At 41.0% G+C, this 14,542-nt stretch overlaps 1 protein-coding gene across 1 annotated transcript in view; it reads right to left on the bottom strand.

Moving 5' to 3' along the window:
• Positions 1 to 14,191, bottom strand: part of LOC149218137 (uncharacterized) — a 77,375-nt gene extending 63,184 nt beyond the window's left edge. Inside the window, exons 1-2 of the mRNA XM_089383826.1 lie at positions 13,892 to 14,191; positions 11,820 to 12,173 (exon numbers count right to left, since the gene is read on the bottom strand). Coding sequence (XP_089239952.1) covers positions 11,851 to 12,173; positions 13,892 to 14,144 — 576 coding nt within the window. The 5' untranslated portion in view covers positions 14,145 to 14,191 and the 3' untranslated portion in view covers positions 11,820 to 11,850. The remainder of the gene's footprint in view (positions 1 to 11,819; positions 12,174 to 13,891) is intronic.
• Positions 14,192 to 14,542: the final 351 nt, after the last annotated feature.

Genomic DNA, 14,542 nt, shown 5'->3' with positions numbered 1-14,542 from the left:
AAAGACCCTCCCATGAGGGTCCCGCTTGAGTTGAACATTGAGCTCTGGGAGCTCCTGGGGGCTTGGGGTACTTCTTCGAGCTATAAGCGACCATAGGGTGAGCAGTTCACCTTCCCTATTGGCGCGTTGTGTACAGGGTGAGTGGTTCACCTTCTCCTATGATACCCCATGATGGTTGACATGTGTGTAGAGTGAGTGGTTCACCTTCCCCTACGATTAATGACACATGTGTGTAGGGTGAGTGGTTCACCTTCCCCTACGATTGATGATATATGCATAGGATGAGTGGTTCACCTTCTCCTATGGCATATGAGCAGGATGAGTGGTTCACCTTCTCCTGCGGATGCCCCAGCATACATCCTACCCATGTAGTCTGAGACTCATGGGAAGTACCTCTCATCTGGCCAATGAGATGGGTAAAGTGGATAGGTACCATAGTACTACCGATGGATGCATCGTGTACTGTCGTACTCCCTATGTCTAGGATGCCAACAACTTGATTGGGGATCATGTCTAATTGAGGTTCTACCTCTGGGCTGACTTTTGTCAATGGAGAGTGGTAAGGTCTTGTGACTCGCTCTCGATCGATTCTTCCTCATTATTCATATCAATGTTTAGCAAAGCAGAGATGAGATGAGATACAAAGATGGTACATGACGACAGGATAGCATGATGATCGATGCTGATGGATGGATTGGCAGGTGGAATTCTCCCTCGTTGAGAGGGAGTGTTGAAATTGACAACTAGGGCCAAATTCTACTTTAGACAACTCATTTGATGGAGATGATGATTGCATTGAATTCCTTTTTTCGAGATGACCAAAATTTATCTAAAGATCATCTAATTTGGACAAGCAGAAGTGTGTTTTTGAATTTATGCCCACACATATGCAATTTGATCACGTAGACCACATCATCATGTAGGCTCATGAAGCCCAAGAGACATGTCACTTCACCCTCAACGACTTGTATAAATATAAGTGACCTCTCACCTCATTTGGCATCATCACACACACTTTTTCTTCTTTCTCCTCTCATTGGTTCATAGAGCTATTGGACAGATCTTCTCTCTCACACGTGTGGCGAGGACGATTTTCTGGGCAAATTGCAGGGCCGAATTTCAGGACTATTGCAGGGATTTGACCAAACACTTTGATTCAACATTTGACTGTGATTTTTGTGGGAAAAAATCGTTTTTGGCAAGTCATACAAATTGACACAAAAACCGAGAAATTCTTATCACTTTGACCTGTGTTGACTGCAGGCCTGTTTGACCGCTTCAGTTGACCAAGTTTGATTGTTGTTTTGTGAACAATTTTGACTGCTATTTGACCAGCTAAAGAGGTCGAGTTTGACTGGCTTTGACCGAGATTCAAAGGGGAAGTTTTTCTGTTGCATTGACCATCTTTGACTTTCTGGTTAGGGTTGAATTTGACTGCAATTGACTGCAGATTTTACAGGGTTGTTTTGACTTTGATTTGGCAAGTCAACTTTGACTTTTTGTAATCTCTCCCTCTCTGCTAAACATTTGATATAATAATAAGAAGAATCGATCAAAGGGTTTTGCTCACATTGAGGTTTTTGCCAGGGATCCGCCAAATCTCGTGTCCTCTTGTCTTGGCTTGTCTTCTGCATTTTATTTTATGTTCTATCTACAGTTACTATCAATGTGATTTATGGTTAATGTGATTGTTATTGGAAAACTAAATTGGAAATTGGCATTGGGCTGCTAAAGGAACATTGAAGTAACTGTGTTAAGCATAGAACATACCATTGTTAACTAAAATTAACAAAAGTCCTATGTTGATGTACAAGGATAACCTAAACGGGAACAAGCTATGTAGGTTGAACTCGATTCTCTTTTGAAGAATCACACTAGAGACTTAGTTCCTTGACCACAAGGAAAGAATGTCATGAAATGTCGATGGGCATATAAGACCAAATTCAATTTTGAAGGAGTTATTGAGCGTCGTAAAGCTCACTTGGTTGCAAAAGACTTTTCACAGAAAGAAGGCATCAACGACAATGAAACCTTTGCCCCTATCACAAAGATGAATTATGTTCAAGTAATCCTATCCCTTGTTGCTTTTTTTTGGATGACATATTCATCAAATGGATGTTAAGAGTGTCTTCCTTCATGGTGACTTATCCAAAGAAATATTGATGGAGCAACCCCATAGTTTTGTGACAGATTCAAATCTTGCATGCCCATGGAAAAAGTCATTTTATGTTTTGAAGCAATCTTCTCGAGCTTAGTATGGTAAAACTGATCAATTCTTTCTCAACCTTGGGTTCAAACATTATGAATCTGATCATAGTCTTTATGTATTACACTGTAATGGTGATACTTTGATTATTATTGTATGTTGATGACTTGATTATCATTGGTAATAACATTGAACAAGTTCTTTGATTGAAGAGTCGACTCGTTGACATCTTATCTTTTGATTATCACTAGTAAATACATTGAACATTTTCGATTGAACAGTGGACTTGCTAACATCTTTGACATGTCTGACCTTAGCCTTCAAGTTTTACCATTATACAATGGTATTTTTCTCTCTTAATCAAAATATGCATTGGACTTGTTGAAAAAATTTAAGATGGACGGTTGTAAGCCATGTGCTATACCTTTTCAGTAGAGTGTGAAGTTGACAAAAAAATGTCAAACACAAAAAATCGATGCCACCTTTTATCAGTAGCTAGACAATAGCCTTATTTAACTCACAGTGAACCTGATATTTCTTTTGTTGTTAGTGTGGTTTCTCGGTTTATGCAAGATCTGCAAGAAAGCCACAAGAAAGCTACAAAAAGAAGTGTTTGTTACATTAAGGGTACCTCTCATTTTAGTATCAAATACAGTTAATGTTCAGATTTGTTAGTTGGCCCCACCGACTCTAACTGGGAAAGCAATGATAATGACAAAAAAATCATTATGGCTATATGTTTCACCTTAATGTTGAACTGATGATTTGGTTAGGTAAGAAATAATGTGCAATCTCTCTATCTACTACTAGAGTTGAATATCGTTAAGTTGTTAATGTAGGAACAGAGGCAGGTTGGCTTCGTTAACTCTTGGGAGAGCTTGGGTTTCTTGTTGAGGACTCAACTGCTATTTATTGTGACAAACAAAGTGCAATTTAGGTTGTTGACAATCATGTCGCACAGAGTAGGATGAAGCATGTCGAACTTCATGCTCACTAGTTAGAGACAATTGGTTCAAGAAAAGGTTGTTACCCTTCTATATTGCAAGATAGATGATCATAATATTGATATCTTTATGAAGCCATTGGCTAAAGCTAAGTTTGTTAAGCTACATGGCATGTCTGGGCTTCAGGAAGCTGCAATTATTGGGGTAGAAGGGAGTATCCTCGAGACATGATTTCACCTCCTGAACCTCCAAAGCAAGGTGCTAATGGAGGGGTGTTGGAACCTAAGGTCTTATCAGTTCATCACACCTCTAGATCTTTTGGAGAAAGCCAATTGAAGGATCAACCAATAAAGGATCGGCTAATGAGAGACAGTCAATCAAGATCGCCTACAATCAAGTGGTAGACCAACAAAGTAGTTGATTGTACAATCAACTAAACAATCAGGTCAACTTGGGAAGTTGACAAGCCGACGAAAGATGAATTGACTAGACAAGTCAACTAGCCAATGAAATAGAGAGAATTTCACAGAAATGATTAGAACTATTGAAGCCCATTTATGGATCGACTCTTCCACAATCCAAGGGAGTTGTTTACATTTAGACACTATAAATAAAGGACCCTATGGGTCAAATAAGAACTGAATCATATCAATCTTGTGGTGATGAATTATCTTACTACCATACATTGTGATGTTATAATCACAATGCACTATGTTTAAGAGTTGTAACAATGTCTTTAGACACTACCCATCATCTTGGAGCATGATTACTCTTTTGTTTATTTCTTCTAGATTCTGTTATATTCTCTGTTCAAGTTCATTCCCTAGGACCACACCTCTAAGGTTGTAGGGAATTTGGGTATTGGGAAAACAATTGCCAATTTACAAAGGTGTGTGGAATAATCCAAAATGCAAATAGATTTTGCAAGGTTCATTAAAGGATGTAATCTTTGTTATATGATATCAAGAAGTCTAGTAACAGGAAGCAAGGTCTATACCATCCCTTACTTGTACCCACTCATTCTTGGAAAAATATTTCAATGGATTTTGTGGGAGGTTTACCAACTACCAAAGAGGGATATCATTAGCTATTTGTGGTAGATGACAAGATCAGCAAGATGTGCATTCTCATACCTGTAAAAATACAATCAAAGGGAAAAAAGCAACAAACTTGTTCTTCAAACAAATATAGGTGCACTTTGGGATACCAAGGAGCATCATTTCATATGGGGACACCAAATTTCTTAATGCATTTTGGACTATGTTGTGGGAAAATATGGGCACGAAGTTAAAGAGGTCTACAGCATTCCATCAACAGATAGATGGGCAAACAAAAGTAGTCAGCAGGATTTTGGTGCAACTTTTAAGAAATTACAACCATAAGCATCTCAAGACTTCGAATGAAAATCTAGTCTAGATACAGCACTCTTATAACAAAGCAATCCACACTTCTACTAGTAAGTCCCAATTTGAAACTTTTTTGAATATTTGCCACCTTCACCTCTGGAAGTTGCATATGTACAATAAGGAGTGAGGGAGGATCTCCTAGGGGATGCATTAAGAGCAGAAAAAATTTATTAAGAAGATGTTGACAGTGCTAGACCCGCCAACATGTCAAGGGGATCTCCTCGGTAAGAAGTCCCAATTAGACCTCAAACTGTTTGGTGTAGGAGTCCCAACAGTGGGTCATAAGGTAATGGCTTGACCGCGATGTCGCACAAAGGCAAAGTAAGATAACTCTGTCAGTAGCAAGGGTGTGACTACTGCAGCGAGTCAAGGAAGATGTATGAGAGGTTCTAACACAAGGGGGGAGATAAGGGTGAAGGTGAGTTCCAGGTTGAAAGGGATCAGTCCCAACTCGACTAGGAACACAAAACACAAAAGGACATACACAGCTTCCGGCAGAGCAGTCCACTTGGATGCGGTAGTCACAACATACAAGGTAAGATAACATGTACAACACTCACGGATCAGTCTGAACGAGTGCAATGGTTGTTACAGCAAGGTTCATGTGAAAGGTTTGTCTGGTGTCCGGCAAAGCAATCGACACAAGCGGTGACAACATTAACAGCATATACAACACATTTGCAACAAGATTCATATAATTGCATGTGAATCAGTTCATACACAAATACGTAAGTTAAACAACATATATCATTAAGCCAACCGAAGTAGTCCAACTACAATAACAACATATGCATGAAAATGTGTTGGCTCGTATTATATAAAGTGTAAGTTCCAACCATACAATACATCCATGTAAACCTGCTAGCCCCATCAGTGAAACATTACAGCCACATCCGCCTATTCCTCCAAAGAGATGTACTAGCTCTGTGCAGTGGAGAAGCCAAGGCGCGTTACAATACTGTCCAAGCTTTCTTCAAGATAGTCTTAATAGAAGCTTGGCTAACCAAAAGCCTTTACAATGTGTTCTGAGGGACTATTTATAGCAAAGGGTGGGGTGACCCTTGACATTCCCCTTTGTGACAGTTCAACTACCCTCATGACTCTTCACCTACTCTATGACTATTTCATCCAACCATTAACACTTGACTTACACTTGACATGACTCGACATTACAATGCGCATGTACTCATGTGAGACAACATGGCTTGAGCAAGCCTTGCAAGACATCACTGACACTCAGTTCGTTGTGATGAGACCAACTCTTTGACATGCTTGTGATGGTGAAGGTGGTGAACTGATGCCAAGCTTGGTCGTTCGTGATGATGTGCATGCACCTCATGGTGACATCTTGCTGAAGCGAACTCTTGCCTCCATTGCAACCGGTGCATTGGTTCGGCCCCTTCATCCAACTCGTTTGCTAACATGCGCATGGTCTTCTTGGGTACGATTGAACCGGCAACACACTAATGCATAGTGTCTATGTTGATCTTCAAGTGTTTGTTGGTGATCATGCGCATCAACTTGCCGAAGTACATGTTCAGCTCCAGTTGGACTTGCTTCTTGCCTTCGCCTTGGTGAGTGTGTTGAATGGGTTGGATTGCATACGAGCGCACAATGACATGCACGTTGCTGAATCCCTTGCCTGTGATCAACAACACTGCTCACCATGTTCGTTCTGTGTCAGCGGCTGGGATGGATCTTTAACTTGTATGGGCGCAGTTTCATCCGTGAGTGTATGTTGCGTCCATTGTTGTTCTTGTTCCTGTTGCAACTCATTCGCCTTTCTGTGCAGCGTCATGTTCTTCTTTGAGTTGATGCTTCCGCACATGCAACTCCTTCTTTGATCCATTCCTTGTCTTCGCGTGATCCTCATGTCGCGCCGTCACCTCATAGTCTGAGTCTCCAAAGCTACTTTCATCATCGATGGGTCTGCTTGAGCTTGCAACTTTGTTCCGCCACTGTGTTGTCAACAACATTCCTCTTGCCTCCATCGCATCCGCTGCATTCGGTACGCTGCCTTCAACTGTTGTTCATGATGCTGCTTGTTGTGATGCTTTTGTTTTCATATCTTGATGTCCTTGTCTACGAACAACTTGATATCTTCGTGAGAAGGCAAGCTCTTAGACATTTGATCCATTGCATCTCCAGGTGTGCTTTGGACGATGTCTTCGACTCTGCTCTCTTGGAAACCATTGTACCTGCACTGCTAAGAGGCAGATGAACATCTAAAATCCCTGGAGACATGGCAACACTCATGGCAAGCAATCTGTCAGTCGAAAACCAAAATGAACTTGAGAACTGACTTACAACATACCTGTGTGATTGATTATGAAGGTTCTGCAATTTCGGCTCAGAGGTCGGGAGACTGACTATCGAGACTGCACAAGGCACAATCTGGGCTACTGGGAGATTGACTGACTGTTGGAACTGCGCAATGCACAGTCCAGTCAGGCAGCTGGCTGCTGGGATTGCGCAATGCGCAATTCCAGCTGGGAAGGACTGCTGGCCTAGGGATTGATTTGCGCAATTTCTTGGGCCAAGTAGCCACTGTCCTCCATAAATGCGAAAAACAGTCCTGGAGGCCAGTGCTGGGCATGAATGCGCAAATCTGGGGAGGAAGGTGAACTTTCCTTTCCCAGATTGCGCAATGCAGCCTTGGTGAAGGCAGAGCCCAAGCCAAGGTTGGCCCGACTCGCCGACGAGCAACTGAAAGCAAGTAAGATAGTGAATGCATGGCGACACTAAGTGATAGCAGAAGTGATTAACAATGCATGCAAAACATGAATGAAAGATTCAGCGAACTATTAAACATGCATGTGGGTGAGGCAGTTCGCCGGTTGGGTGAATGTCCGTGCAAAACAATTTCATGCATGCGACAGCTATGAGATAGCAATGAAAACTGAAACAGAGCTAGAACAAGCTAGTATACATGTAAATGACAGCAAGCGTTCAAAGAAATCAAGCAGACAATACTCATACAAGTGAAAACCCCAAAAGCAACAGAAATGCAACACAAGGCATGGGAAACGAGCTTACCCCAAAATAGTTGAGTTGAATGTGCCAACTGCTCTTAAATGTGATGTGGGATGTCAGAGCTATAAGATTGATGTGAGGAATGAGCTCTGCAGTGTCCGGTTGATAAGTTTTGATAACATCGAGGTTGTGACGCGCATGCCACAAATCTAGGGAAAACGACACTTGGTGTGAGGTTTCTGAAATGATCCTTGCATGTAACTTTCAATTGCTAAACATAGATCCCTTAAACAAGGGATGCCTTTGCATGTTGCCTTGGGAGAAGCAACCAATGCATGCAAGTCTATTTTGCTCGATCCCGAAGGGAACCAATCAACTCGGCTGCACATGCAAGCGACTACTCGACTGCTGGGAGAAAATGCACATTTCTGGCTGGGAGTTGGGCTGGTTGCCTAGGAGATTTACGCAATTTCTGGGCAAAGCAGCTGACTACTGCCCAGATTTGCGCAAATCCTTGGCTGAGCAGCCCTGCTGGGGAAAATTGCGCAAATCCTATTAGGAGTGTTCGCTGGCAGGATTGCGCAATCTTGGAGCCCAGCAGGCTGCTAGAGAGGCTTGCGCAATTTTTGGAGGGAAGGTTGGTTGCCCTCCAGAAATGCGCAATTTTCAAGGGGAAGTTGCTCAGCCTGCAGTTGGACTAAGTCCGGATGAACAGCCTATGAGAGGAATGGATCAACTGTGATCGACAGGCTGCCTTTGTGCAAGGAAAACACTGAAGCTTGAGTACTTGACGAAGCAAGACAAAGTGCTGTGAAAGGTTGGTAAGGAGGCTCCAAAACAGGCTAAGGCAAAATTTTGGAGGGTGGTTGTAGCCGCTACAACAGAAGATTAAGCAAACGCATTTGCAAGTACAAGAGATGCTAAAGAAGTCGCAAGGAAAATACAAGACAAGGCATGATCAACACAAACCAAAGAAGTAATTCATAGTGGCAGACAGAGTATGGCTACAATTGAACAAGGGACATCTACACGATGCTAATAAGAAGATCAAGGCTTTGCGGTATGGCCCTTTCAAAATATTGGATAAGGTGGGAGATAATGCTTACAAACTCAATGTACCCCCATACATGTGCATTTACCTTGTGGTGAATGTGGAAAATCTCAAACTCTGTGAGCCTTCCATGTTGATTCAAGAAGAGGAGTAGGTCCTACCTTCCAAAAAAGACTTAGCACCAAATGCTCAAGCAAAGTTTACAAAAGATACAATTTTGCAAAAGAAGTCCAAAACAGCAAGATAGGGGCAACATGACCTTTGGCAAATTGGATTGAAAGGACAACTTCTAGACAAGGCTAAAAGATACTCCAAGGAGAAGGCAAAGAAAAATTTAGCTCACCTCATTGAGTAAAGCCTTTGGAGACCAAAAGCCTCCCTAAACGGGGAGGTATCATCCAGATTGGATCATTATATTATTTATCATCTATCTTGATGCTTTCATAGTGGAAAATTTGGAGGAATTAATATATAGGGTCATTTTTACCTGCAGGTCCCAGTTCAGAAAATTGGGATCTAAAACCTTCCAGAGCCATTTTGAGGCATTTAACGAAAAAAAATTGGATCAAAACTGTCCCACTCTCAGCGTTAGACCCCGAGACATTGTTATACATTCAAATACATTTGCAATGATGTAAGAATAGCGTGACCGTGTCAATCAGAGTTTGTATGCAAAAGTTGTGCCTCCCACAAGTTGACCCATCATGTTTGACCATCATGGTAAGATTCTGTGCTATGTCAACCCCATCACTCATGCATATGGGGGCTAGCCACATGTGGACATTGAAGAAGACTCTAGAAGGTTCAAACCCATAACTCTAGTTGACGGTTGAAGGAGTCAAACATTACCTTTAGTTGGCTATCCAGCTATGTTATATACCAGGCCACAAGGAGGAGTAGGAGTTCCATTCTTTGCTATTGTAATTTGTTCCATAGTTGAGAAAATAGCAGCTATGCATGACACGGGTCTTAGGTAACACCATAGAAAGTACCTCTTCACTTGTACTTGCAAGTTTTCTATAGTAGAGAAAAATTAGAGCAAAGCAGCCTCGCCTTCTAGCTGGGTTTTTTCCCATAAGGGTTTCCCAAAGCAAATCTTTGTTTCTAGCATAGATGGTGTGTGTATTTCTTTCAATTTTCTATTTCTCACATTTCAGCTAATTTAATTAATTAAGCAGAAAACCAGCTAACTAAAGAAACTAGAATTTAAGGAAAAATTAGTAGTAAGATTTCAAAAACTTTATCAGATCTGTTGTAATGAACTGTTCCAGTAAAATATCCATGGCAGTTTACAGATCACTGCCCACCTTCATAATTTCTGAAGGTCAGAGGCTATTTATTTCACCATGATTAAGGCACCATCCCCAATTCATTCTTCCTATAGGGGCGAGATTTGGAAGTAAACCATCCTAGGAATCAATGGTGAGCGACATTCGAAACTAAGCCACATCCTCCCCCAGGGAGAGTAAATGCTGATTTCTGTTCATAATTGGGGGTAAGAATCAAGACTGTCCCCTTCACATCTCAATCCTTCCCTCTGGAGTAGAGTGTCTTCCAAAAATGGCAGAACCAGGGAGAAGTGTCTGTTTCCACCACGAAAAACCAATTTGTATATAGAAATCCAGATATGGTTGAAAAAGACAATTAGAAACATATTGAGCAAGGTTTCTTGACCCAAAGGAACCCTCATCAACGTTGTGTCACATCCAACCTCAGATATAAGAAGGTCAGAAGCTATTTATTTTACCATGATTATAGCACCATCCCCCACTCACTCTTCCAGAGGAGAGATCTGGAGGTGCGACTCTCCTAGGAATCAATAGTGCAGGTTCCGAGGTCCCGAGGCATTCGACACCTCAGCCAACCCACTATGTGGAGTGAATGCTGGGTTGTGTTCATGATCAGGGGAAGAACCAAACTTGCCACCTTTGCATCTTAATCTTCCCTTCAAAAGCAAAGTGTCTTCCAAAAATGGCAGAACCAGGGAGAAAAGTCTACCCTCAATAAAGCACCAACTTCAGCAGGGGCAGAGTAGCAGAATAACACATTAAATTCTCAGGATTGGTTCAGTAGCTGGATGTCCCACCAGGGCCAAAGGGTAAGCTTGTTTGAACTAGATTCCTAGCCGTGAAGATGCAATAGGATGTCAGCCAAGAGAAACTACCATTCTCTGTGTCAGTTGAGTGAGAACCTGTATGAGCAGGATGAGCAGAACACCCAACAGCAAGAAGAGTAACTGCAATTCTGGAACATATTTGCTCTTCTTTCACCAGCAAGAATTTGGATAAAGCAGAAGAGGAGGAGGAGAAACTCAAGCAGAAAAATCACCACTGTTAGAAAATTCCCGTGGGCAGTGATTACAAGGGTCAAACCTGGTTTTCATCGAAGAAAAGAAGCCACCAATTGCAGATGGGAAGAATACACGAGGAAACTGGCATCCAGAGACATCTTGGCACCTGACACAGAAAAATCAGAGATATGTTGTGCTGGGTTTTGTGTCGATTTCAAATACTTAATTCATGTGATTTTTAATAATGTGCACTAAGATTTCGATTTCAGTTCTAAATGAATTTATAGATTTAGGAAAGTCAAAATTAGTGGAAATGGATGAATCTGGGAACTTCCTTGTCTTTGAAAGCTTACTATAGATTTCTCGTTGTATTTGGTGCTTTCAGAAACAAGAGTCTATTAAAAGTAAAAACCTTTTTCTAATGAAAAAAATAGGAAGTGAGTTGAGATGAGAACAAGGGAATGTCCCCCACGAGTGAACAGCAGAAAATCCCAAAAAATGCTCGCAGTTGACAAGCAGTTGCAGCCATAGACTTCAGCTAGTTAACTTCAGCACTAATAACCAGACGATATAATGCCTTGTAAACAATGTATTTTTGAGATATACTGATGAAGAAGATTAGTGCATGTGTCTCAATTGATTGAACATTTACGATGCTCACAGTTGACAAGCAGTAGTTGCAGCCATAGACTTCAGCTAGTTAACTTCAGCACTAATAATCAGACGATATTATGCCTTGTAAACAATGTATTTTTGAGATATACTGATGAAGAAGATTAGTTCATGAGTCTCAATTGATTGAACATTTACAACTTTCACAAATAGAATTTCTAAAGAACTTCACTTCAACCCATATCTAGTGCATTCTATTCAAAATATAACCGAGTTTAAACTGTTGTTCCAGTGAGCAAATCAACAGTATCCCAAAACGTTCAGTCAAGGACCATACCTGGAAATTCATATCAGAAAACTCTATTCTTCTACCGGCGGTCCAGGTATTTTTCAACAGTTGCTATTAATGTAGTCTTAGGTACCGCTCCAATTACTGTGTCTTTCTTCTCTCCATTCTTGAAAACCATAACAGTTGGAATGCTCCGGATACCATATTCAGTGGCAATGTTAGGACTTTCATCAGTGTTAAGTTTCAAGCACGTGATCTTCCCTGCATATTGCTTTGCAAGTTCATCTATTAGAGGTGCAATCATCCGACAAGGTCCACACCATGGAGCCCAAAAGTCTACAAGCACGGGAATGTCGCTCTGCAAGACCAGCTTCGGCCAGGTTGAATCATTGACCTCCAGAGCTGCATTGTGGAAGAGGGATCGAGAATGTTGATACATGGTCTTTGCAATGTTGGCATGAAATTTCAATTTTTAACTGAAGCACTTCAGAACCTAAAAGGTTTGAGGCAGATAATATATAATGATGAACCAGTTTGTCTCAAAAATTTCAAGCAGGTAACACAAAACAGTTTATCTTTCCCCTGTTAAAATAATATTTCAATTTTCAACTGAAACAGGCTACTATGGCTACTCTTCAGCACCTGAAAATTTTAAGCCAGATAACATAAAACAGTTTGCCTGAAGTGGGCCATTTCCTGTTGTTAGGTAAGATTCTCTAGGCGCTGTATAGTCCTGGTGGGATGAAGGATCCATCGACAATTTGTGCCTGTGTGTAAACTGTGTCCACAATGGTGCATTGTCTAGACAGTGCACTGGGCACATTCAATATGTACACTAATATATCAAATTTTTGAATTCAAGATATTTGCTGTGAAAGGAGCAGGCCCTTCAACAGCCCCGGAGCTGTCCGAGGATCCATCAACACTTTGTGTTTGTGTCAAAGTGTGTGTACATGTAACGGTGCACTGGATCTAGACTATGCTTTGGGTGCATTGAATATGGGTAGTAGCACAGACGGTTCATAACCCGATTTTGATGTGCACCTCGAGAAGTGCAAAAGCTTGAGGACGTGTACGCTGAGTTCAAACAAATGGCCAATACATCAAATACTGGAATTCAAGGTACTGTTCGGCAGTCCACATTGGGTAGTTGGTTTGATCAACCCTTCAGGTTTGTTGGTAACAACAACCTGGTCTCGGCGGTACAGTGTAGTATATCTAATATTCGTTTTTGAGTTCTTTCTAGCATATTTTCCAGTCTAATTACCTTAGAATTTGGTAGAGATAGGGTTAAATTGGTTGGACTCACAAGGAGCTTGAGTTGTGAACTTGTGAACTTTCAAATTATTAGAGTTCTTTCTAGCATATTTTCCGTCTAATTACCTTAGAATTTGATAGAGATGAGTTAAATTGATTGGAATCACAAGTAGATTGAGTTGTGAACTTTTTCAAATTATTTGAGTTCTTTCTAGCATATTTTCCGTCTAATTAACTTAGAATTTGATAGAGATGGGTTAAATTGGTTGGAATCACAAGTAGCTTGAGTTGTTAACTTTCTATAGTGTCTGAGAGTTTTCCAAAGTGTTGAATCTGTATTAATGGTCAAAAACCCAATTTTAAACTTAACTAAATTCCGAGAAAAACTCCAAAACGTAGTTAGACAAGGCGGACGGGTGCATTAGCACAACCCCCTCTAAGGAGAGTTTTATATACGGCTAGAGGTTCCGAAGCTCGAAGACATATATTAGAGTTCAGACACATGGCCAACCTATCCACTATAGGAATTCCGTACAGACAACCTCGCGATTGATACCAGACCAGGGTTTAGATGGGTATGTGTCAGTTGATACATTGTTTTTCTGAAATTAATTTGTTAGGTGAAATCAAACCTAAAGCTGACCCAATCCTCTAATCTATCAGCTTTCAATATTTTGCAGTTTGTTAAACTAATTTAGATCAATGGCACAGTGAGAATCGACCCATCGTTTATCATAAGCAGCCATAGGGAATTGCCCATAGCTCTCAAAAGAGCTAGACATAAAACAGTAAATATTATCACATCAGCCTCCCTTGGCTCAGTAACAGAAAAGTCAAAAAGCCAGCAGTGGGACGAGCAGTACCTTCAGTTGCTGTTTCCTGGGCTTCGCAAACAACTCCTCTTGGATGTGCCTTCCTTGTGGGCTTATGTAGAGATTTTTCATAACCAGAGAAAGAAGTGGAAGAAGATTTGACTCTGAATCCATTGCAAATGGGCAAACCGGCTCGGCCTCTAGCTTTTTTTGAATGTAATGGAGGGGCGTATGTACATGATGATGAAGAAGCCGCCGCGGTGAAACTATGAGAGGAAACGCAATTTGCAGATGACATCGCCATTGCCAGTGCAATTACGCCAAGCGAGGAAAGCGGGAGATATATATATTAAAGGTGTATCCATCATCTCATAGGCCATTTTATGACCTTGTCTTTGTGGCTATAATATGGTATGGAGAATGTAAGGTCTTCAAATGTCCATCACCCCTCCCTCCAATGCCTTATCCCCTCAAATAATACGTCTGCCAAAATGCGTGGGCCACAGCGTCAAGCAGATGAAAAGAGCTTTCATTCAAATGCATCTTAGATCCAAACTTGTACTCTCATCTGTAAATTGTTCCCAAAAAATGTTCAATGATATTTTCCCAAAAATATTGTTAACTTTTTTTTTATATGGAATATTTTAGGCAAATTATTTTTTTCCCTTAGGGTATAGTAGATATTTTATTTAGGTTAAATAT

The sequence above is a fragment of the Pinus tabuliformis genome, chromosome Q (genome assembly GCF_031772625.1).
Source record: "Pinus tabuliformis cultivar Carrire ecotype Pingquan chromosome Q, CPIR1, whole genome shotgun sequence".
Taxonomy (NCBI): Eukaryota; Viridiplantae; Streptophyta; class Pinopsida; order Pinales; family Pinaceae; genus Pinus; species Pinus tabuliformis.
This window is presented reverse-complemented; position numbering and strand designations above follow the sequence as displayed.